The sequence below is a fragment of the Pseudorca crassidens genome, chromosome 12 (genome assembly GCF_039906515.1).
Source record: "Pseudorca crassidens isolate mPseCra1 chromosome 12, mPseCra1.hap1, whole genome shotgun sequence".
Lineage (NCBI taxonomy): Eukaryota > Metazoa > Chordata > Mammalia > Artiodactyla > Delphinidae > Pseudorca > Pseudorca crassidens.
This window is the reverse complement of record NC_090307.1, coordinates 77,126,749-77,151,469: the sequence shown is the minus strand read 5'-3', so window position 1 is coordinate 77,151,469 and position 24,721 is coordinate 77,126,749. Positions and strand designations below refer to the sequence as shown.

The window sequence follows — 24,721 nt, the reverse complement described above, 5'->3', positions numbered from 1 at the left end:
GACGTGGGGGGGGCGCCTCTACGCGCCCCAGACTGCGTTCCCTCACCTTCTGGAGCCTCCGGAGGCTTGGCATGCATGCACGCATACGCACACACTCCTCTCATTGGCGCGGAAGACCCCTCTCCGAGGCTTTGGGGAGCTCCGGGGGCATCCGGAACAGGGTGACCTAATCCCCCCCCCGGGAGAGAATGGTTCTGGCCGCCCCGCCCCGCCTTACCGCTCGCGGGTTGCTGTTTGATGCGCGCGTGGAGCATACATAGCTAGGGCTGGGTTTCCCGGGAAGGGTCGGCCCGCGCGGTCCCCCGTGCGGGGGCTGGGGGCGGCCTGAGCTGCCAGGGGTCGCGTGCTCCCGGGATTCAGAGCTGCAGATCTCGGATGTACCGCGCTCCACAGGTGCCCAAACGTCCCCGCAAAGGAGTCCAGGCCTGGACTGGGGGGAGGGGGCGCTGTGGGTGGCCGCCGACGTCAGCCAACCAAGATGCTCAGGTAGGAAAATAACTCCAGAATGCGGGCACCTCGAACATCAGCCGGGACATTGACTTGGGGATCGGTGAATGTGGGGCAGTTGGCGGGCTGAGTGTAATCCCCCAGTAGTAGAATGGTTAAGTACACAAGCTCTAGACTCCTATCAGGTTCACATTCTATTTCCACTGTTTTAGCTTTATAGGTGGGACTTAAACTTGTGACTTCATCCTTTGGAGCCTCAGTTTTGTCATCTGTAGAATGGACATAGTGGAAGCTACCTCACAGGACTGCTGAGAAGATTAAATGAGAATACTTGTAGAGATCTTTGCAGGAGGTAGGCACGGGATCTATGCAGGTTATTATTCCTGCCCCATAGATACGTACAGGATATAGGAGCCTGCCCTGTCTGCCCCCCGCCACCATAGTTTGTCTTCTGGTTGGTGCTAAAGTAGGCACAGGCCCAATCTATTCTTCACCCCCTTAGCATTCTATAAATATCTACTGAGTACACACTGTATGCTAGGAATGCATATTTACTCACTAAATACTTGCCAGTAGCACCCTTCTCCCCGTCATTACAACAACTCAAAAAAAGTCAATTTTCCGAAATGTCCCCTGGGATTGGCAGCTCCCCTTTGAAGAGGACTGGTTGAGGGAGAACGTGACCTTTTTGCCCTGGGGACGGGGACTTAAGAGATTGCCAGTCTTTGCTGATGACAGATGGTTGCCACCGTGACCACTTTTCATAGGGAGACCTGGAAGCAGGGGCTGGCAGGCAGAGCACACCTGCTGTCACCCAGGACCATGAACAGCGTGAAGACCCCGGTGGAGCTGGCCGTGAGTGGGATGCAGACCCTCCACGTTCAGCACCGCTGCCGGGGCAGCTGCCGGGTCAAGGTTAGGCCGTCATATGTGGATGAGACTTTGTTTGGCAGTCCTGCAGGCACCCAGCCCACACCACCAGCCTTTGACCCACCGTGGATGGGGAAGGCCAACAGAACCAGAGGAGTGGGTACAGGGGCATCACAGGCCTCAGGGGCCAACGGGAGCTGTGAGACTACCTCCTCCAGGGACAAGACCCTGACCCTCGCACCAAGGAAGAAGAACAAATACAGGTAACAGGATGGGGAGATGCCCTGTTGTTCACATGTCGTGTTACTTTGGGCAAGCACTTTGACCTCTCTGAGCCACAGTTTCCTCACAGTGGAAGGTGGGACCTGATGGGGTTATTGACAAGGTTAAATGGGATGAGACATGTACAGTGCTGGGCACGGTAACCCGACACTTAGGAAGCTCTCAGTAAATGGTAGTGATAATGGTTGTGATGGTGGAATACCCATCCCCAAATGTCTTAGAATGGGCTTCTGAGGCCCAGAGGGGTCAGGTGATTTGCCCAAGATCACACAGCAATTTGCATGAAATTATTAGTTTGGTTGATCCATGAAATGACATAAATGTGATGATTCCAAACTTCAGCAAGTCATTTTGAAAATGGTTCTTGCTGCATTTTCACGAACAATTTAGAAAAACAGGATCTAATGCCAGTGGTTATTGTAGGTTCCAGTTAGATTATTTGGATTATTTCGATTAATATCAGCCTGGAGGGAGGTCTCAGGGCTCTGTCTTATTTACTGTCATCAGTGTCTTGAACTAAAACATGGAAGACTAGTATATTAGTCAATCAGGGTTGTTATAACAAAATACCATAGACTGGGGGGCTTAAACAACAGAAATTTATTTTTTCACAGTTCTGGAGGCTTGAAGTCCAAGGTCAAGACGCCAGCAGGGCTGCTTTCTCCTGAAGGCTACCTATCCTTGGGTTGCAGATGGCCACCTATTCACTGGGAACTCACATGGGCTTTTCTCTGTGAGCATGTACACTCCTGGTGCCTCTTCCTCTTCTTATAAGGACACAAATCCTATTGGATTAGGACCTCACCTTTATGGCCTCATTTAACCTTAATTACCTCTTTAAAATTCAGCATGAATTTTGGGAGGATGCAATTCAGTCCATAATAACTAGCCAATCATATTTAGGATCCATTCTGAGCCAAGAGGCACATATAGTAGTTGAGAATGGGAATAGTGTTTATTTAAGTAGATAAAATTCAACAGAGATAAAAGCAAGTCCCCATTATTATCATGTCCACCTGGCAATTGCCGTGGACCACAAGGCAGGCTCAGGTTGACATTAGCGGCACTGACAGCTACAACATGGCTGAAAACGCTGGTGTCAGCGTAGGCTGTATGAACAGAAGTATGGTTTCCTAAACAAGGCAGATAACAGTCAACCGCATGCTCTCCTGGAGGATGGAGTTTTATGCTGGACGCTGACAAGTAGAGGGTGTCAAGTTAGAAGGTACGTAAGAGTTAGAGATGCTATTGAGCAGCAACTTTGGTACCAGACAGACATAGGTATCAACCAGGTATGGTTTTGAACAGCTAAATCAAGTGACTTTTCAAAGACTTGCAGTTTGGGAATGGAAGCACTTTTAGTCCTGGCCAAAAACCATGGACCTGACACCTCATAGGTATGCCATGAATATTTGTGGGACTAATAAAAAAAAAATTGCTGGGCTTCCCTGGTGGCGCAGTGGTTGGGAGTCCGCCTGCCGATGCAGGGGACGCGGGTTCGTGCCCCGGTCCGGGAGGATCCCACGTGCCGCGGAGCGGCTGGGCCCATGAGCCATGGCCGCTGGGCCTGCGCGTCCGGAGCCTGTGCTCTGCAATGGGAGAGGCCACGGCAGTGGGAGGCCCGCATACCGCAAAAAAAAAAAAAAAAAAATTGCTGAATGAATCTAATTAAAGGTGAGAGGCCTAGAAGGCACTTAAGTCTGACTTAGTGATCAAGAGCTTGGGTCTTTGAGCAGGGCGCTGGATTTGAATCTTGTCTGTACCCTCCTTTTTACCCTTCCTATGCCTCAGTTTTCTTGTCTGTAAAATGGGATTATATCGCCCTCCTTGTGGGTGTTGTGAGAAATGAGATGACACACAAGTGACATGCTGAGTCCTGGACCTACACATGAAAAGCCCTGAGTAAATATGCAAAAATTTTAAAAGCTGCTCTGGTGGTGAGGCCAGACCACAGAAGTTCAAACTGAGAACCCTCTACATGCCAGGTGCTGGGCTGTGCAATTTCAAATATAGTTGGAAGGGCCACATGACTGCAGAGGGTTCCGCTGACGAGGCCACTACAAAAAGGGAAAAGTCGTGGGTTAAGAGAAAAAGTGAAAGCTATAAAGACTAAGGTTATATTAATCAGGACTCTTGGTTGCAAGTGACAGAAGACTTACCCAAACTGGCTTCAGCAGAAAAAGGGCATTTGGGGCTCATATAACAGGGGCTCAAAACGTTCTTGGGATTTTGTCTCTGTTTTAGTGCAGCTTTCCCCTACACATCCCAGGGGAGATGGCCACTGGTGCTTAGCCCTTATATCCTGCCAGTTCTTCAGGGCTAGGTGGAAGAAAAACATTTCTCTCCTAGTAGTTTCTGCAAAGGTCCTAAGGCAGACCCTTATTGTGCAGAATGGGTCATGTGGTTATTCCTGAGCCAATCAGTGTGGTCAGGAGGATGGGATATGCAAACTGGCCTGGCCTGGGGCACATGCCAGGGAGTGGGGGTGGGGTGGGGCAGGATGCAGGGGGACTGGGTACTTGGCAGGGGAAAAATAGCAGAGATGGGGGTAGTGGTACATGAGGGCTGTGGCCTCGCTGCAGGTGCCAGGCTGGGAGACAAGGACTTCTGGGACCTGTAGGCAACCCTCTGCTGCTGCAGCCGCCTGGCAGGGGGTGCGGGTGGGTGTGGGCAAGGTTTTTAGGGTTTATTTCCCCAGCTCACTGTTTCTCTTCCCTTGCCAGACTGATTGGCCACACTCCTTCTTACTGCGATGAGTCGCTCTTTGGCTCCCGACCTGAGGGCGCCGGCTGGGAGGCCTCGTGGATGGCGAAGGGGGATGCTGCAAAGCTCCATGCCCTCTTCTGGACACCCCCAGCTACCCCTAGGGGCAGCCACTCACCCCGCCCCAGGGAGACTCCAGTGCGAGCCATTCACCCAGCTAGTCCCTCAAAGACAGAGCGCCGGGTGGTGGCAGATTCCCGGAGGTTGTCCGTGGACGGGTTAGACTCTCCACGCCCTCCGAGGCGGGAGCGTTCTTATTCCCTCACCCACCTTAATGTCCCCAGCACGAGTCACCCACCCACCAGTACCCCCTGCACAAATGGGCCTCGAGATCCCAGACCTTCCCCGTCAGGAGTGACCTTCCGGAGCCCCCTGGTGACTCCCAGGGCTCATTCAGTCAGTGTTTCAGTGCCAGTTACCCCCCGACGAGGCGGAGCCATCCAGAAACCAAAGCCACCTTGGAAATGAATTTCTTGGTCCTTTCTGCAGGTTTGCCCATGGGGTCACAGCAAAGGGCAGAGTTTCAGAGGATGGCACTGGTGGGCGGGCCTTTGGGGAGACCACCAGGCATTGGCAAAGCACTCCTGGGGGCAGACAGAGAGAGGGTGGGCAGTGCCGCCCTTTCTTCTGACAACCTCTGGTTGCTCCCTGCTTTTGCCGCTGGTGTGGATATGAGGGCCGCCTCTGGAGATCCCTGTTTCAAGTTCTGTCATAGCCACACGGCATATCAGTGCCAACCCAGGGGTGTCCCCCGGGAGGGTCCCCCCACTCCCTCCATCACACCCACAACATTGTCTCGCCACCAAGTGTGAATAAATGGTATGATCGCCAACCCGGAGGGTTCCTTCTCCCTCCCTTCAAGCCAAGCTTCTGCTCAGGATGAGTTTCCAGCTGAGTCTGGACGCCTCAGGAATTTTCCCAGGCACAGTATGTGGACCAGCAGGGAACACAAGGTGATATGTGGGTGGACATTTAAAATTTTAATAGTCATGTATTTATTTTCATGTATTAAATATATCAGCTCATCGAAGCCGTGAGTTTTGCTAATTTTTTCCTTAGGATAAAGGCCAGTGTTAGGTCTGAGTTGATTTAAATAACAAAGGTAAATAACATAGCAATCATGACAGTGGCAGGTGGGCAACTAATCCTCCTGTGTTGGTTTCTAGCTAATACCACTAATTGGGGGGTTAGCTGATTCTTCCTGAGCTCAGAATATGGGCTATAGTTGACTTGTTTTGAAATCATATGTATATATATATATATGATATACATTTCCTACCGTAAAAAAAAAAAAAAAAAAACCCACAGTGACTAGGATTTGCTTGGACTTTGAGGGGTCCAAGAAGACCAGAAATTTTCACATGGCACCTGGAGAGCACTCGGGGAGGAAGCCTAAGTGGTCAGGGCCCGCCTGCCTCCTGCCCCGCACCATCCTGGGTCAGGCCCCTCAGGAGGAACAGCAAAGCCTTTGTTCTGATGGAGCTGCACCCAGAATCCCAGCATCCTGGTGGATTGCACCTCCAGGAAGCACCGGGATTCCAGAGAGGCCAGCTGGAAGCCACATCTTTGGTTCTGTGCCTCCACCTTTGGGGAAGGGAAGAGCAGACACTCCCGGGGAACAGTCTGGGAGGGACCAACAGTGCCTAGGACCAGGGGCGCACATTCAGACGCCTACACGGCTCTGGTGGGCCGTGAGGGATGCAAGCGAGCCATGCTCTTGGCACAGACAGCATTTTAAACATGTAGGGTGTTTAAATTTCCTAGAACACTTGCAAAGAATTAGTTCCCTCCCTCCTCAGTTTTACTTGAAACATTCAGCTCTCATTTGCCTTTATCCCTTGCCCCTATGTTTTAGTAGACATTGGCCACAAATACCTCTTTCCTCCAAACCGTACTAAAAAAGGGAAGCAACCGCCCAAGTATGATGATAAGGGGTGACTGACGCTGAGGCCATGATGGCTGGAAGACAATTGGGAGTGGTGGCGACTGGGACAACCTGTCTGCCACCCAAAGGGGGCGCTCCTCACCTTTAGAAGACACGCAGGCCCGGGCTATCTGAATGATGAGATTTTTCCAGAAAAGTCATTTTTAAGCAGTAGCCTCTGATTTTTTAAATGCCGGCAGTGGGGATTTCCCTGGTGGTCCAGTGGTTAAGACTTTGCCTTCCAGTGCAGGGAGTGCGGGTTGGATCCCTGGCCAGGGAGCTAAGATCTCACATGCCTCACGGCCAAAGAACAAAAACATAAAACAGAAGCAGTATTGTAACAAATTCAATAAAGACTTAAAAAAAAAACACCAGTAGTGAATTAAAAAATATATTCTTCAACTACCTGGACACCAAATAAGGCTAATGTGAGGTTGCTGGTTTATGACCTCAGGACCCCTGAGCTTTCACGGTGCTAAACCAGGGAGAGGTTGTGGGCAAATTGATATCCAGAGCAGGGGCAGAGTGCAGCCTGAAACCCTCCCTCTTCCTCCTGGAGTTCTCTGCCTGCCCCGCCCTCCCCTGTGGGCAGCTGTGACCCACACCCAGCTGTCCTGGTGGGTGATGTGTCCATCGCACTCATGGCAGCTTCTGGGCTGGGACCGAGGGAGATGCAGCCCAAGGTCCAGCTTCCCAGCGAGGCTAAAGGAAGGAATGGTTACGTGCTGACACCCAGCCTGTGTGTTCCCCTCGTGGAAACGGCACCTGCAGCATGGACACGCACCCAATGGCCCTGGGTAAAGTGAAGTTTATTTGTAGGCTGTGGTTTAAAAGTGTTTTTAATTTTGAAAAAGTGTTAAGGCCATGAATCGCAGGGCTCCACATCCCAGGGGCTTCCAGGCCGGCTCTTGAGTGAGAGGTAAGATCTTGGTGAGGGCAGGGGTCTGGGCAGGCTGGGGGGAGGGACTCATTTCTTGCCCTTGCCCTTGCCCTTGCCCTCGCCCTTGCCCTTGTCCTTCTTCCCTCTGCTCTTGCTCCACTTCCTCTTCTTGGACCTGAGCATGGAGCGGACCAGGTAGCCCCTCCACAGGGCCTGGATGAGCATGGCAGCCCGCACCATGTGCACCATCTCCTGCTCGGCTTCCAGCCTCTTCTTGGTGTTGATCTCCTGCTCGGCCTGGATCTGGGAGAACTCTTCCACCAGCACGTCATGCCGTCTCTTCAGCTCCTCCAGCTGCAGCTTCTCCTCCTTGTGGATGATATCCAACTCCTCGTACTCATCCTGGGGTGACAGGCAGGGGGTAGGTGTCTCCAGGCACAGAGCACCGCCTGCCACCCTCTTCTGTTCCCACCCTTCCCGAAGGCGCTTCCGCCCCCAGCAATACCGCCTACGCTAAGCCTTTCTGCATCTGAGGCCCAGATGAGAAAGGGAGAGCTGATGCGGTCCATCTGAGTTTGCGGTGGGACCCAGCTGAAATAGGTCAGGAAGGAGGAAAGAACACGGCTCGTGGGCTGGGCAGGCTGGGCTTCCAATCCCAGCTCAGCCACATCTCGAGGGGCTTCACCTTTCAAGCCGTCATTTTTCCTCATCTGAAACATGGGGACAATTCCAAACCCAGGAGCAGGGGTGGGAGCTATTTCCAGGATTAAATGACAGGATGGATGCAACGTCCATCCCCCCCGCTCCCACCAGGCATCTACCAGAAGAAAAGTACTTCCAGAAAACACAGAGCTAAGTGGACTCGGTCTCTGCCATCATTCACCCACCACCCTCATTGGGAACAGAGAAACAAGAGCCCAGCCTCCAGTCTCCCCCTTCATAGAGCACTCAGGATCAGACAGCACACCTGACATTGACCACTCAGAGGCTATGTCACTTCCAGTGCTCACCAGGCCTCCCTGCCCCAAAGTCGGGGCTGTGGGCCACCGATGTTATCACAGAGCTGGGTGGAGGCTTAAGGGCACCCCGTTTTTAGGCTACTATTCCCTGGAGCACCCCCTCCAGGCCAGATCCTGTGCTGTACAAGCACCTGTGACAACAGTGACTCGTTAAATCCCCACCATGGTTCCAGCGTGGGTGTTACTGTGATCACATGCAGAAATGGGCTCAGAAAGGTCAAGTTCCTTGCTTAGGGTCACACAGCGAGTAAGTGCCACTAGAGTAGAACCTCCAGATGACAATGGGGACTTTGTTGACCGCTGGAGCCCAGCACCGGGCACATCTAAACACTCGGTAGAAAGTTCCTGAGTGAAGTGGTGGAGGTGAATGCTTGAACCCCATGGGGATGAGTCCCGGCTTAGGGGGCTGCTAGCAGGAGCTGAGCAGAAGGGAACAGGGAGTCTAGGATATTGACAGTAGATGGAGCCAGGATCTTCGGGCCTGGTGTCAAGCACATCTTAGTGGCTCACAGCTTCTGGCTCCTTCCTTTCCCATGGCTCCCCTTACTGCCCCAGGCTAGACAAACCCTTGAGCCTAAGGAAGGGGCAGGGAAGCCACTCTGGAGAGGCCCAGAACTTGGCATAGACCATGGACCATACTAGGGCTTCTCTTCTCCACCCCTCACCCCCATTCCTAGAGGATCTTGGGAAACACACTTGAGAGAGACTTAGGCAGACAGATACCTGCTTTTCACTCATCTCCAAATCGTATTTCTGGATCCAGTTCTCAATTTCCGTTTCCACTTTATATTTTTTCTAAAAAAAATTCAATTAGTCATTGTGTGATGGACTAATATTAACAATAAAAAGCACTCAGCCCGCTCTGCGTCAGCAGGCCCTGCCTCACGCCTCGCCTCCTGAATCCACATCACAAGGTATGTTCTCCATTTCACAGGCAAGGACACGGAGGATCAGATGTGCTAACTCACTTGGCCCAAGATTACAGAGCTGATGGGTGGTGGAGCTTGGATTTGAAGCCAGCAGTCCAGCTCCAGAACATTGTAGGCAGAGGGAGCAGCAGGTGCAAAGGCCCTGCGGTGGGAACAAGCTGGTGATGTTTAAAGAGTAGGAACTGAGCCAGTGTGGCTGGAATGGCGTGGCCGGGGAGGAGAATGGTCCCACTGAGCTCAGAGTGAGAAGCTGTGTCACAGAGGGAGTGTCAGCAGTGCAAGGGGTTTGGTGTCTAACGTGAGGGAGAGTGGAAGCTGTTGGGTGGATTTAGAGACAGGGGAGGAACGTGATCTAATTTTGTTTTTAAAAGATCAGCTCCTGTACGTACAGTGGAATGCTATTCTGCCATAAAAAGGAGTGAAGTATTGGTAAATGCTACGTGGATGAACCTTGAAAGTGCAAGGCTAAGTGAAAGAAGCCAGACACGAAAGACCACATATTGTATGATTCCATTTACGTGAAGAGTCCAGCATAGGCAAATCCATAGAGATAAAAAGTAGATGAGTGGTTGCCAGGGACTGGGGGGAGGCGGGTGGAGAAGCTACTTAATGAGTACAGGGTTTTATCTGGAGGTGATGAAAATATCTTGGAACTAGATAAAGGTTGTGGTTGTCCGACATCGTGAATATACTAAGTGCCACTGAATAACTTTAAACGGTTATATTTTATGTTATGTGAATTTCACCTCAATTAAAAAAAAAAAATCAGCTCCTTAGTCCTACAGTGCAAGAGGTCATAACTTGGGCACCACGGATGGGCTGGCTTCAGGGGGCCTGTAACCCAAGCATTGCCCCATGGGTATGTGCTTCTGTGCCTTTTCATGGGGGAGAGGCCCGGTGCTTCCATTAGATGCTCAAAAGTGTAGTGAAACAAAAACGAATCTGAGAACAAGTGTTAGAAAGGGTGCCCTTTGTGAGGAAAGGGATTCGGAAGCAAACTGGGTGCATGCTGGGCCTGGGTCCTGGCTGAGACGATGGAGAAGGCAGATGAAAAAATGATATTTATTGAGCACCGACTAGGTGCTACCAGCTGCCTACCCATCATCCCATCTAATTCTCATAGCAACTCTTTAAGGCCTATTCAATCACTTTCATTTTAAAAATGTGAAAACTAAGGCTCAGAGGGAGTTAAGAGATTTGCCAGAGGTTTCTGTGCGCCTTCATTTCCTTTGCAGGACAGGTGGGTATCATCCTCCTTGTGGGGCCCAGAGGAGTTCAGGAACTTGCCCAAGGTCACAGAGCTGGCCTGCAGCAGGACCTGATCTCTCTGCCCCCAGTCCCTGGCCTGTGTGCTGCTCCCTCCTGCCTCCCGAGGGATACTGTGTCCATCCTGGGCTTCCCTGCACCCTTCTCCCCAGGGAGCTGCACCCCGGGCGGCTGAAGCAGCCCTGCCCCCCACCCCAAGCCCTGCGCCTGGCCCTCCCTTCGCCCCCTCCCCTGCCCCAGTGGCCCCATTGCCCCCACCACCCCGCTTCCCCGGGGCACCTTCCTCAGCGCCTGCTCTGCCTCCCAGTTCTCCATGACCAGGCTGTTGAACTGCGCCTGCAGCAGCAGGATCTCCTGCTGGGTCTTGGCCACCCGGGCCTGTGAGGCCCGGAAGTCCGCCTTCTGCTGCTTCTTGGCCTCCTTCTTGGTGCGAAGGAGGCTGTTCTCTGAGAGCTTGGGCAGCTGGTGCAGGTGGTTTTTCAGTTCTTGGATCACGACGTTCTCCTTCTCCACCTGGGCCAGGAAGAAGAGAGGCTCCAGGATACCTCCGCGATCATGAGCCATCGCAGGAGAGGTTGGCGTGCCTGCAGCCCCCTCAGGACGGGGCGCTACTACCTCACCAAATCCCAGCCCTGGCCCCGGAGGACGGGGACAGCCTGCCTAGAGACCGGGAAACTGAGGCTCACGGGGGTTGAGTCTGTCTGGGGTTGTGCAGCTGAGATGGAATTTGAAGCCGGGTCTGTCTGATCCAGACAGGCTGTCTGGCCACCGTCCTCTATTTCCCGGCGTGTGTGAAGTGCACAGGCGCGCCTGAGCGGGGTCACAGGAGGAGAGGTCTGCGACAGCGCGACGCTCCTGCCGGGGCACAGCAGGGGAGTGCCTAGTTGCCAGGGACACTTGGCGCGATGCATGAAAGTGTGAGATAAACACACACCGCAGGGATTGCCCCCCCCACCCCGCTCTCCCCTTGAGGGCCTGGCTTGGCTCGTGACCCTCAGTCGGTTCTAAAACAGGAATTGGTTGTAGTGAGGTGGATGGACCTAGAGTCCGTCATGCAGAGTGAAGTAAGTCAGAAGGAGAAAAAAAATTACCGTATGCTAACATATATATATGGAATCTAAAAAAAAAAAAAGGTTCTGAAGAACCTAGGGGTAAGACGGGCATAGACACAGACCTACTAGAGAATGGACTTGAGGATATGGGGAGGGGGCAGGGTAAGCTGGGACGAAGTGAGAGAGTGGCATGGACATATATGTACACTACCAAACGTAAGATAGATAGCTAGTGGGAAGCAGCCGCATAGCACAGGGAGATTAGCTCGGTGCTTTGTGACCACCTAGAGGGGTGGGATAGGGAGGGTGGGAGGGAGACGCAAGCGGGAGGAGATATGGGAACATATGTATATGTATAACTGATTCACTTTGTTATAAAGCAGAAACTAACACACCAGTGTAAAACAGTTATACTCCAACAAAGATGTTAAAAATAAATAAATAAATAAAAATAAAATAAAGTAAAATAAAACAGGAATTGGGGTTGGGGGGCACCGCTGTTTCGTAAATAAACTCCAAAGGCTGATCACAAGTGCTAGGGTGTCCCTCTGAACACACCGGTGCTGTGGCTGGCTCAGGCCAGCAGCCTCGGGCTGGGGGCAGCTGGCAGCAGGGCTGCAGCGGGTCTGAGCTCACTTCCTGTACTCAGGGAGTGGGAGGCGGGGTGGGGAGGGGTTTGAGGCAAGCCTGTCCTGTGGGCAAGTCTTCAGCCTTCAGGGGTTGGGTTTGAAGCAGGCAGTACTATTCGCAGTCAGAGCTTTTCTTGTGGACCCCTCAACATGCCTTATTGGTGTCAGCCTCTCATTTTACACTGAGATCCAGTGACCTGATGAAATCTGCCCACCTGGCAGAAATGGAATTTGACCCCAGATCTGTCCAACTTGGCAGCCCCAAGCTGTTTCCACTACCCGAATGAGACCAGCAAAGCCACTTGGAAGTCCTCTTCCTTTCCCTAGGTGACACCCCTCCAACCTATGAGTGGTCTCCCCTGAGCACCCAGGAGCCTGTCATCTTTCTACTCAGCAGATAATTACCTTGTCCCCCTTTTTGTGCCAGGCCCACTAGGGACCCAGTGGAGGGCCAAGAGAGACAAGGTCCCTGTTCTCTTGTGGGGGAGCCAGACCCCAATCATATCATCAAATCATCACACAGTCATCAACAAACCCTGATGAATGCTGTACAGGACAAAGTCGGAGAGAACATAAGGAAGGGGGGACCCCCCGAGCTAGTACATCAGGGAGGGAGCGTGGCCTTGATCTCTCATCTATCACAGGGCGATGAAAATGTGACAGTGCTGGCTGTCCCCCAGGACCTGTTCTCCCCAGAAAGGCTGTAGAGCAGAATGTTTCACTGGGAAGGTGGCCCCAGCTACAGACCACTTTCCCAGCATCTCTAGCACTGGGTGTAGCTAAGAACTATATGAACGCTGCTTCTAGGTGATGTCCCAAAAGGGTAGGACAAAGTCCCCTCCTCCCCTTTCCTCCTTCCTGCTGGCTGGACCAGTGGTGACATGACGGTGGAAGGCTGGAGCAACCTTCTGGGTCCACAGTTAGAAGCCCCATGTGGGGGGCAGCAGAGAAGCCAGCAGCAAGGAACCTGGGCCCCTGACGAGTTTATGAAGCAGAGCTTCCATGCCAGCTCTCTGTTAAACAGAAATACACCACCAGCTTGACTAAGCCACTATTATTTGGGGTCTCTGATTTAGCAGCCAAACCTATACTTACACGCCACTTCCCAGGGACTTTGCTAGCTGTTAGTGCGAAAATGTGTGTAAAGAATAACACATAGGGGCTTCCCTGGTGGCTTCCCTGGTGGTGGTTGAGAGTCCACCTGCCGATGCAGGGGACACGGGTTCGTGCCCTGGTCCGGGAAGATCCCACATGCCGCGGGGCGGCTGGGCCTGTGAGCCATGGCCACTGAGCCTGCGCATCCGGAGCCTGTGCTCCGCAAAAGAAGAATAACACGTAGTATGTGTCTTGTTAGGTTGGGATCATGTTATCCTTTCCCCTCTTAAAAATTCTTCTAGAGCTTCCACCCCTCCTACCTGCCCCTTACCCTCAGGACAAAGACCACATTCCTCGATTAGGCCTCAAAGGCCCTGTGTAATCTGCGAGCAAAGCCTTAAGTTAAGTATTTACTACCCAGCCTTGGCCTGGAAGGTCTCTCTCTACCTCACTCGCCTGGTTCACTCCCTCTCATTCTCCATGTCTTGGCTTCAACATCCCTGAGTTCCAAGTTCAGGTCTCCTATAACACTCTCTTATAGCATCCTATACTTACCCTTCCTTGTACTTCTCAAAACTGTAATTAAATCAGCTCTTTAAGACCTACCTTCCCTATCATGAACTCCATGAGGCTGGGACCATGTGGACTCATCATTTATAAGACCTGGCATCCGGTAAGTGCTCAAAACAATATTTATGGAGTAAAAGAATGAAAACAGCTATTTAAATCACTGAGGAAAAAACCCAACTGCCAAAAGATTTGGACTCCTCCCTGGGGCTCCTCCTATAACCTGACCAATACTGTGCAGTGATACCTCTGCATCCCTGTTCCTCACGCAGGCTGCCAATTCATTTTCCAGAGTACCGATGATTTCTTGGTTCCTCTGATTCCGTCTGGTGATGTCCTGGATGAACTGAGTCTTGTCTCTGGCTTCCATGGGACTAGTGAGTAGCTTCTCAAACAGGAAACCTCGGAGTTCTACCAGGCTATCAATAAAACTCTGGGCTTCCACACTTCTGCCCAGGGTCTGCACCTGCAACAGCCTGGCAGCCTGGGGGCTACTGAGCAGGAGTCTCACGATGTTCTTGGTGGATCCTTTGATCTGCTGCATAAGGGGTGGGAGGTGGGATTTCTGCACCTCTATGGAGAGGACACGGTCTCGGAACGACGGTTCATCCTCGAACTCTTCTTCCTCCTGCAACTGCCTTTCTTCCTCCTGCAGGTAACTGACACGATCCACGAGGATCTGGCAAAGGTCCTGGTGCTCTCTCACTGCTTTCATGATGTCCTCCCCCAGCATCCCCTCCGAATTCTTGGAACTGGATGCCACGTATGACAGCAGGGTCACCAACTCCACCTTGTGAATGGTCTCGTCCAGGACGGACATGATCCTCTTGGTCTCGATGGTGGTGAGTTTGGTCCTGATAGGAGGCAAGCGTTTTGGCGGGGCGGTGGAGTTTTTGGTTGTCTGTGCTATCAGCCTTACTCTGTTGACGTCAGGGTCTTCGTAGAGAGGGCCCACGGCAAGGATGTCCAAAGCCATTTTATGAGCGGTCTTCTTCGCCTTTGTACGCCCTGAGAGATTGAGACTTTGGTAGACTATCTGGGCTTCCTGCTTTTATTGTCTCTGGCAACCCTGAAAAAGGAAGGAGTAGGTAGTCAGCAGAGTCAGGCTGACTTCGGGACGGCTGGTGTGGCCACAGCAGCCGTAAACTGTTGACGTGGAGAGTTTGTCTTAGGTGCTCTGCAGCCTTTACACAGAACCTCTCAAGGAAAGCCGCGTTTAGCTTTGTAACAGTGCTCAGGGCCCCAAGGGTAAGGGGACCATATGTGGAGCTGGGTCTCAGGCACATGTGTCAGGCAGGGACCAACCAGGAATACAGACATCATTCTAGGTATTCAAACACAGCAACCAGTTACGTGGGTGATGGAAGAATTGAGAGGCCAATCAGGGGAAGGGAAAGCCACCCAGCGATTGTCAATTGCAGGAAACCACAATTGACAATTGTGGAGGAGGAGGAAGCGGTGGGTTTGGGGATCAGGGCCACCCAGGGGAAGCTGGAGCCACAGCCATTTCCTGTCCAGGAGTCACTATAGCCCCAGTGGAGCTGTGGCCACTGCCGGAAATGCAGCCCAAAGCAGAGAGAAGAGGAGAAATCTGGTTTCTCCCTTTGTCCAGCCTTCCAATCTAACATCAGTGCCTCCCACTGACCAAATCCAGTGGGAAACCAGCGACAAGGGAGCCTGGGCAATGCAGCCCGCAGGGGTCAGCAGCTGGAGACAGAGCAGAAGAGGGACAAGCAAATAATGGTGCCGAGAGCGAACAGCATGAGGACCAGCACAGCGCATTTGCATTGGCTTTTAAGAATGGATTAAAAAAATCGGGGTGGGGGTCTTCCCTGGTGGCGCAGTGGTTGAGAGTCCGCCTGCCGATGCAGGGGACACGGGTTCGTGCCCCGGTCCGGGAAGATCCCACATGCCACGGAGCAACTAAGCCCACGAGCCACAACTACTGAGCCCACATGCCGCAACTACTGAAGCCCGTGCGCTGGGAGCCCATGCTCCACAACAAGAGAAGCCACCACAATGAGAAGCCTGTGCACTGCAATGAAGAGTAGCCCCCGTTCGCCGCAACTAGAGAAAGCCCGCATGCAGCAACGAAGCCCCAATGCATGCAAAAATATAAATAAATAAATTTATTTTTAAAAAAAACAAACCAGAAGCCTCTGGGGGCTGAGGACTGGGGCAGAGGGCATTATCTTGCATCTCCTTGATTCCCACCTGCTTCCTGTTCCCCAATCAATCTTGTGAGTTCCTTAAGGCTTTTCCTGAAAATAACATTTTAGGGACAGCCATGGAGCTTCCTCAGCCTCCCCGGGGAATGAAGGATCTCTGCCCTATGGGCCACAGAATGAATGTGAACCAAGTGTTTAATGAACTCACTTCTCCCCATGGTCCCCCAAGGCTCTCAAGCATAAATCAAAACTCTCAAATTCTTTAGAGATTGCGGCTGCAAATGCAACGTTATGGGAAATGTTTCCAATTTGCTTTCAGCCAAATTACCTCTTTGCTTTAAAGGGCAAACTTGTTTTCTTTGATTATGATGACGCCCCTCAGTTCCTGACAGCTCATTTGGGTGAACAAGAAAAAGCTGGTGGAACTGGAATTGGGGGAAATGCATCTGACTCTGATTACAAAAATCACTGGAGAATCTCCTTTCCTTGAATTCTAATATGATCACTTCATTAATGCCACGAACCTTAATATCTCAGTCATTTCCAACTTAAGCCTCTCCTTTTAAAATTCTTGCCCTAAGAGTGAAACAAGGTTGTTAATGGAGGGGGGACTTTAATTGGATCTTCCCTTTATTTGTCATTAATTCTGCTGATGAACTTTATAAATGGAAATATATCTTTATCATGCAAATTATACCTGTTTTCACTCAGATAAGCTTGTTGGATGTTTTACTTTCCCTCTCGGAACATTTTGAAGAAAAAAAAAAAGGTTTGAGGTAAATTATATTTTGTTCCCCCGGGGAGAAAAAGGAGAAGAAAACCCAACTACCCTACAAGTACCCTGCAAATCCAGCACTGGTCCATGGAGAAGTCAGAGGGTGTGAAAAAACAAATTGAAGGGAGAGAGGGAGAGAGAGGGAGAGAGAGAGGGAGAGAGGGGTGGGGGGGAGAGAGAAAGAGAGAGAGGGAGAGAGAGAGAGAGGGAGAGGGAGAGAGGGAGAAAGAGAGGTTTATGTGGGGGTGGGGAGCATCTCATTTTAAGAAATGCCATTAAATTCTAGCTAATTCCTGGGACTTCCCTGGCGTCCAGTGCTTAGGACTCCACACTCTCGCTGCAGGGGCCTGGGTTTGATCCCTGGTCAGGGAACTAAGATCCCACAAGCCACGCGGTGTGGCCCCGAAAAAACAAAAAACAAACAAAAAAACGAACTAACTCTTGAGAACTTACTATGTACCGACCACTGTTCTAAATGCTTTACACAAATTAACTCCTTTATTCTTCACAAGAGCCTCCTGGGGTAGGTGTTTTTATTACGTCCATTTTCCAGAAGAGGAAAGGAAGGCAGAGGGAGGTTAGCTGTTTCTACTAGTTTACAGCATGTAAGTCACAGAGCTGGGATTTCAGCCCAGGCAGTCTGTCTTAGGAGTCCGCATCCCATAACCACTATTCTGTCCAGCCTCTTGATTTTAAGATTGACTTCTATGGTGGAAAAATTAGAATCATGATTTATAGACTAATTCTTTGCTGGTCCAGTTTCAGTGAGTCCTGTTAAGTAGAGGTGTAGAGAAGAGATGGGTTCACAACTCGATTCCTATAGCATTCAATCTATTTAACACGAATATGCATATTTGTTGTTATATGTGCATATATAATATAATACGTTATATTATATTGCATTACTTCATATTATATTATACTACTTATAAATATAAATGCTAGACTTGATTCACCTTTCTGTCTAGTGCCTCACAGTCTTCCTCCCGGTGTCACGTTCCCATGGGTACACCTGGGATTAGACACAGTTCACAGTGCAGAGCTGCCACCCCATTGCTTTCTCCTCACTTAAGAAAGCTTATCAGGAATTCTCTGGAGGTTCAGTGGTCAAGACTCGGCACTTTCACTGCCATGGGCCTGGGTTCGATCCCTGGTTGGGGAACTAAGATCCCACAAGCCACGTGGCAAAAAAAAAAAAAAAGCTTATCAGAATGCGGGTGAAGGAGGGAGAGGGATTAAATTATTTTAGGGTAAGCTTTGAATCATCTCTCATTGATTTTTATATTTTGGAGTCAATCATTCACATACTTTGGAACTTTATTATCAGCGAATTACCAAGACATACCTCGTAACTGATCACGACATGGGGATTGTTGGAGCAGAACTGATGGGGCAAGAAAGATGCCTTCATGATGGTTGGTTCTAATTCAGTGTTGCCCAAATCTCTCTCGCTGGAATGCCACCTTTGTGATTTCTGCCAAATCTCTAGACCAAGCTGTACTATTATCAACTCAATTGTTTTCTTTAAATACATGTTCATGTTCCTCCTTAAGTACTTTTCCTTAAAAAGGAAACTTTATACCTTGCTATAACTGGAAAATCTGTTTCACTTTCATGAAACAGAGATAACAATGTCTACATCCTGGTGTTATTTCATTCCAGCTAGATACTGTGACCCAGGAAGGATGGGTCTGAGACCAGATCTCCGTCTTGCTAAAAAGGCAAGATTAGCAAGCGGTAGGGAGATGTTAAAGACACACTAAGAAAAAGAGAGAAGAGACAAGGTACTAATATCAGGAAAGAAAGAGGGGCCATTTCTACTGATCCCGTGGATGTTAAAATGATAACAAAGGAATAGTACGAACTTTATGGCCATCAATTTGATAACACATTGTGGATGTTATAATTTGCTTAGCTGACTTCATGTGCTTTTGACAGTTCTGCCATGTTTCTGAGAGGCACAATTCTCACCCACCCCACGACTTCAAGACCTACACTCCGTGCTTTCACCTGTATCCTGATGTTCTGCTTATGACTCAGAGGAGTCCTTGATGGCTAAGGGACTCTTGGTCGCTTAGTCCCGATTCCTCCACCTACCTGCTGGGTTAATGGGCAGAGGTTTTGCCTTCGAAGCAGCAGCACTTTTCCTTTCAGCCTCAGGAAGATCCAACTGGCCTGTGAACCACCCAGCTAGCTTTTTTTCAGAACGCTCTAGGCTTTATGTGAGCCTTCCAGGTCTAGAGCGGGGAAGGTGAGGGGCTGGAAAGGGCAGGACATTCATGATGAAGACTGCTATCTCCCAAGCAACTATCCTACAGTAGGTGCTGAGGAAAGCACTATTGAATAAATGGAGAGATGGCAAACCCAGCTTCAACAACAGCTCTGTTTCCCCACAGGGTATTGTTGGCATCATAGGATAATGTTATTTCACAAGATATGTTCTGTCCTGAATTAGAACCAGAAAATAGTGTCACATTTCAATAGTGAAAGTGGTGGGCCAAGATCTGGCCTATATGAGTTGTTTCCCATCCCTGGACGCAGGGCTTGGAATTTTAAGGTAAAAGATTTAAATATATTTTGTTTTCTCTTTTTCATGGTTTAGTTGCATTTTTTCTCCTATCACCACTTTTTTTTTTTTTTTGGCTGCGCTGTGCGGCATGCAGGATCTTAGGTCCCCGACCAGGGACCAGGGATCAAACCCGCACCCCCTGCAGTGGAAGTGCAGAGTCTTAACCACTGGACCTCCCGGGAATTCCCTCTATCACCGCTTTTGAAGTATTACCCAATCCTATCTTGTCCTTTTAGAGAACCCATGTTTCATGGATGACATTTGGCTTGCAGAAGGTTCCGGGGCTGGAGCTGAAGCAGTGAACACTGCAGGTATTAACAGACTGGATTGCATCGGTGGTGATGGCTCTGTGGCCGCAGGCTCCAGCGTTATTCTGTGCTTTGGCGACAGAGGACCCTGAATAGTGACTGAGGTTGGGAGGGAATGTGCTCCCAGGGACAGATCTCTAAGCTGCTGGTTATAATGAACAACTCTCTACTGGCCACTGGCCACGGTTATAGCCCTGAGCAAATTCACTTGACCTTCTGGACTCTCATCTCTGAAGCTGAATGGGAAAACATGAGCCTGCTGCCCAGTGATTAAGTTTGTGGGTTCCCATGTCAGGCAAGTTTGAAGTTCAGTCCTAGGGGATCAACACTTCCTTGCTGTGTGGCTTCAGGCAAGTCAATGAACGTCTCTAAGCATCTTCGGCTTCCTCACCTGTAATGTGGGGACAGTAACAGAACCCACGCTTGATAAAACTGATGTGAGTGTGAAATGAAGTCCTGACTCAATCATGTTGAGATTTTAGGATGACCTTCCAAATGATACAATTTAATATTAACATTTGAATACTTTTAAAAATAGAACATGTATTTTTCCAAATATAATATATATTTGTTTTTGTGCAGAAAGGTTTATAAAGAGCCAACATGGATCCATTTTTTACTCCTTTTTACTATTTCTGTTTTTAATTTTGCAGGTTTCTGCATTATTCATGACTTTCAGTTAGTAATGGAGGAGGACAGAGATCCCTTAAACTGCTCACCATTTTCCAGACTCTTCCCCCTTACAAATTAATTCATCACAATCCTTGATTCCTCTTTTGGCAGTGTGGTTTTCGATGTGTTTATTTCTGGTCATATCCAACTGTGGATAGTATCACTTAGGTTGTTTCAGACATAAGGAAGAATTTCTTAGCAGTGAATTTAGATTCTTCTAAAATAAACTTCCCCCACTTAAATATACATATGTATTTAAATCGTAATCTTAGCAAATGTAAAACACTGGCTTTTCCTGACTGACAGATTATGTTGTAGGAGAGTCTTTTTTAAACCATGACCCTTTAGTGAGTGGTGGAATCAATTTGCCTGTTGAGACTAGCATTAAAAATAAATGAAATAGAATAGAAAATATCATAGTGCACTGCATGTAGTAAGTATTCTTTTGTATTTAAACAGGCGTCTGCTGGATCAAGGAGGAAAATGTATTTCTTTGTCTGGCTTGTGGTTAAAAAAAAAAAGGGACTTCCCTGGTGGCGCAGTGGTTAGGAATCCACCTGCCAGTGCAGGAGACACGGGTTTGATCCCTGGTCCAGGAAGACCCCACATGCCGCGGAGCAACTAATCCCGTGTGCCACAACTACTGAGCCTGCGCTCTAGAGCCTGCAAGCCACAACTACTGAAGCCCACGCGGCTAGAGCCCATGCTCCGCAACAAGAGAAGCCACGCAATGAGAAGGCCGTGCACTGCAACAAACAGCAGCCCCCGCTCGCCGCAACTAGAGAAAGCCCGTGCGCAGAAACAAATACCCAACGCAGCCAAAAAGGCAAAAACAAAAACAAAAACAACTTGTGTTCAAAAGCCCCCATATTAAAGGCATTTGATTGGTCATAGGATATAACCTGCTGTGATTATTTGAGAGCTAAGGTCAAAGAGATACTTTTCCTTGATGCTCTGTATTTCAAATGGTCTTGATTTTCAATCCCTTTTACTTTCAGTTCCACTAACTAGGGCCTGAAGGGAAAAGGGGTGTGTGTGTGTGTGTGTGTGTGTGTGTGTGTGTGTGTGTGTGTGTGTGTGTGTGTAGCACTTGTCTTGTGTGAAAATACCAGTGCAGAACGGGGTTTTTCAATCTCCACACTACTGACATTTTGGGTCAGATAATTCTCTCCTGTGGAGGCTGTCCTGTGTGTTTGTAGAATGTTTAGCATCATTCCTGGCCTCCACCCACTTGATGCCAGTAGCACCATTCTCCCACCATTAGCTCTGATCAGGTGGAGATGAAATATCTCTAGACGTTGCCAAATGTCCCTGTGGAGTGTGGGTGGGGTGCTCCTGGTTGAGAACCACTGGTCCAGACCACAGCAGCTTGGCTTCCCTGTAAAACTCCTGGCCTCCCCCATGCTAAGTCCAGTGCTCTATCCAGATTCAAAGGAAGGCATGCCCAAGCCTAGCCCAGCTCTGTCTGACGAGCCGACCTCAGCACCATCTAAAGCCACCATCAGTTACAGAATCAAGATCAGATTCACAAGTTGGGTCTTAGGAGCCCTGGGTGCATGACTCTCTCCTGTCAGGGGCTCTTGGAATAAGTCTAGGCAAGTCCCTTATCTCCTTGGCACCTGGTGACACAACACCTGTCTTAGCCACATCAAAAGGGAGCTGAGTGGAGAAGGGATGGTTTAATAGACAGGAAAGCCCTTTGGAGTGTTAAAAGCTTTCTTCAATGGGGAGTGATGATGATGATTATATGTTGAGGGATAAATCATGTAGTGTATCAGCCTCATTGCCCAGAGCTCTTTTCTCCTAGGGAAATAGAGAAGTACATGTGGGGAACTTAGCAACTGAGTAGGCAGGAAAGACTCACCCCTTTAATTCAATTTTTTTTTTTGGCCAAGCCATGCAGCTTGCAGGATCTTAGTTCTCCGACCAGGGACTGAACCCGTGTTGCCTGCAGTGAAAGTGTGGAGGTGTGGAGTTCTAACCACTGAACTGCCAGGGAATTCCCTATTTTTTTTTTTTTTTTTTTTTAACTGTAAATCAAGTGAAAATCCCAAGCTAAAGCTCTGGCATTTATATCTAACCATGCCTGGAGTGTGTTCCCAAGGGATGCCTCTCCCTGAGCCAGGGCAGAGGTCTGGCTGGGATGCCCGGGGCAGCCTATCCAGCCTGGAGGCAAGGATATTGATACTGACTCTGCAGCCTCTGTTACTGTTTCTTTCAATCAAAAGGCTTGGTAGAGGGTGAAGTCTGGGAAAGGGAACTGTGGGATAGGTTTTTGCTTTCTACTAACAACTTTATAATATTCAGAAAAGGCATGAACAGTAACCTCAGAGCTTACCCCTTCTCACTCTTGACTTTCCCACTATTTTGTTCTTTAACTATTTGGAATTCGCCAGTGAAGACACCTAGCACTGGGCTTTACTTTGAGGGAAGATTTGTGTTTTTTTGGCCACGCCACACAGCTTGTAGGATCTTAGTTCCCAGACCAGGAATCGAACCCAGGCCCATGGCAGTGAAAGTGCTGAGTCTTAACCACTGGACCGCCAGGGAACTCCTGAAGACTATTTATTTCTAATTCAATCTGTTTACTTGTTATAGGTCTATTCAAATTTTCTCTTTATTCTTGGGTCAATTTTAATAATTTGTATTTCTAGGAATTCATTTATTTTATCTAAGTTGTCTTTTTTTTGGCATGAAGTTGTTCATAATATTCCTTATAATTCTTTAAGTTTCTGCAGTTCTGATTTTGGTAATTTGTGTCTTTTACTTTCTTGGTCAGTCTAGCTATATCTTCCTGATGTACTGACCTTCCTATCAATATAAAATGTCCCTCTTTGTTCTAGTAATATTTTTTGTCTTAAAATCAATATTTTCTGATAGCAATATAGCCTCTCCAGCTCTCTCATGCTTACTCTTTGCATGAATTCCAATTTTTTACTTTCAACTCCTTTGTGTCTTTGAATCTAAGGTGAGTCTCTTGTAGGCGGCATATAGTTCAGTCTCACTTTTTAAATCTAGTCTGGCAAGCTCTGCCTTTTGATTGAAGTGTTTTTTGCATTTACATTTAATAATTTACATTAAATTATTCAGATAGTTGGATTTACATCTGCCATTTTCCTATGTTTTTTTATTCATCTCATCTCATGTTTTGTTCCTGTGTTATTTCGTTAATGCCTTTTATTGTGTTAAATAAATATTCTTAGTCTACTCTTTTGATTCTTCTGTTGATTTAAAAAAATTTTTTTGAATTGTTTTCTTAGTGGCTGACTTAGGGATTATAATGTGCATCTTAATTTATCACAGTCTATTCTGAAATACTAAATATTTTCTAGTTGATGGGTCATTGTTATCCGACATTTTTAAAATTATTTAAACATGGCTTCCTTTAGTTCTTTGAACATATTTATAATAGCTTCTTTGAAGCCTTTGTCTGCTAAAGCCAACATCTAGGGACACATAGAGACACTTTCTGTTGACTGCTTTTTTTTCCTGAGTACGTTTACACACGTCTCACAATTTTTACTGAACACTGGAAATTTTAGAGGGAAGATTTTTTTTTTTTGTAGCAACTCGGTATTTTTTTCCTTCCTAATGATTGTTGTTCTTGTTTTGCTTGGGTGTTTGGTAATTTACTTCCTGGACTAAATCTGTCAAGTCGGTCTCCTCCACAATGTACAGCTACTGATGTCTCTGCTTAATTGTTTTTTCATATTTTTATTTTTAAACCTGGCTTCCTAGGGGTCCCCTCTGTATCCACATAGTTTAATATTCAGCCAAAAGTCAGTCCGAGGTTGTGCTCAAACTTTGAGCCAGTAAGGCTTCTGTTCTCCCATGGAAAGTGCAGCACGCACTCAGCACATCTACACAGGCTCCAACGGCCAGGGATTAAGTGGCCTGGGCCTGCTCTGGTCTCTGCTACACATGCGCATAACCTCTAGTCAACCAAGATATACACAGAGCTCATCAGGTCCCCTATGGCTGCCTCACTCCCCAGGAACTCCAAGCTTTCACTCCATTGTTTGTGCCAAATAGGATTACAACCTTGGACTGCTACAGCTGCCGCCTCCCCTATTCTCTTCCCACCAAGATTGCCACTTTAGCCAGTACTCCTTCAAACCAAGTGAGCCCCATCAGACAGTAACAGTGAAGCTGTTGGTATTCAGGGGGCTACCCACCCTGGTTGAACTATTATGCCCATAGAACTGGGGGTGGGGAAATCAGAGAAGTCTCAGGTAAGTATAGCACAAACTTGAAGTTCGGTGGTTTTATGAATAAAAATTCTCAGTTCGTTGTATGACTTCGGTTGATTTTCAGTGTGCTAACATAGCACTAGATGGTTTTGTCCAGCTTTATAGTTGCTTTTAAAAATTATTATTGTGGTAAAATATACATAACAAAGTTTACCATTGTAACCATTTTAAATTCAGTGGCATTAAATTGTTACATTCACATCTATGTGCAACCGTCACCACCATCCACCTCTTCCAGAACTTTTTCATCATCTCA

General features: G+C 48.7%; 2 protein-coding genes across 6 annotated transcripts; one reads left to right on the top strand and one right to left on the bottom strand.

Moving 5' to 3' along the window:
* Window positions 1–134: 134 nt before the first annotated feature.
* On the top strand, window positions 135–21,054 carry RITA1 (RBPJ interacting and tubulin associated 1). 5 transcript variants are annotated; one of them, XR_010933305.1, is made up of 5 exons: window positions 135–486; window positions 1,215–1,580; window positions 14,379–14,565; window positions 19,472–19,546; window positions 20,675–21,054. XR_010933305.1 is itself a non-coding variant. In XM_067700678.1 (4 exons), exons 3-4 carry the CDS (start codon window positions 1,270–1,272, stop codon window positions 4,828–4,830), a joined length of 819 nt encoding a protein of 272 aa, XP_067556779.1. In that variant the 5' UTR covers window positions 204–486; window positions 660–799; window positions 1,215–1,269; the 3' UTR covers window positions 4,831–6,657. The 5 variants fall into 5 exon arrangements, 3 of the variants coding, with proteins under 3 accessions (XP_067556778.1, XP_067556779.1, XP_067556777.1); XR_010933306.1 differs by lacking the exon at window positions 19,472–19,546 and having other exon boundaries at window positions 20,675–21,051; XM_067700678.1 differs by lacking the exons at window positions 14,379–14,565; window positions 19,472–19,546; window positions 20,675–21,054 and adding exons at window positions 660–799; window positions 4,323–6,657 and having other exon boundaries at window positions 204–486.
* IQCD (IQ motif containing D) lies at window positions 7,112–14,699 on the bottom strand. Its single transcript, XM_067700675.1, has 4 exons — window positions 13,971–14,699; window positions 10,660–10,893; window positions 8,909–8,980; window positions 7,112–7,568 (listed from the first exon to the last, which is right to left on the bottom strand). Exons 1-4 carry the CDS (start codon window positions 14,697–14,699, stop codon window positions 7,254–7,256), a joined length of 1,350 nt encoding a protein of 449 aa, XP_067556776.1. The 3' UTR covers window positions 7,112–7,253.
* Window positions 21,055–24,721: the final 3,667 nt, after the last annotated feature.

Excerpts from the sequence above, each read along its gene's own strand:
- IQCD (XM_067700675.1), bottom strand. The coding sequence starts at position 14,699 with ATGGCTTTGGACATCCTTGCCGTGGGCCCTCTCTACGAAGACCCTGAC. Across the intron at positions 10,894-13,970 it reads TGAGGAACAGGGATGCAGAG|GTGGAGAAGGAGAACGTCGT; the intron begins GTATCACTGCAC and ends TTCCTGGCCCAG. Across the intron at positions 7,569-8,908 it reads TGGAGATGAGTGAAAAGCAG|GATGAGTACGAGGAGTTGGA; the intron begins GTATCTGTCTGC and ends CTGTCACCCCAG.
- RITA1 (XM_067700676.1), top strand. The coding sequence starts at position 1,186 with ATGGTTGCCACCGTGACCACTTTTCATAGGGAGACCTGGAAGCAGGGG. Across the intron at positions 1,581-4,322 it reads AGGAAGAAGAACAAATACAG|ACTGATTGGCCACACTCCTT; the intron begins GTAACAGGATGG and ends TTCCCTTGCCAG.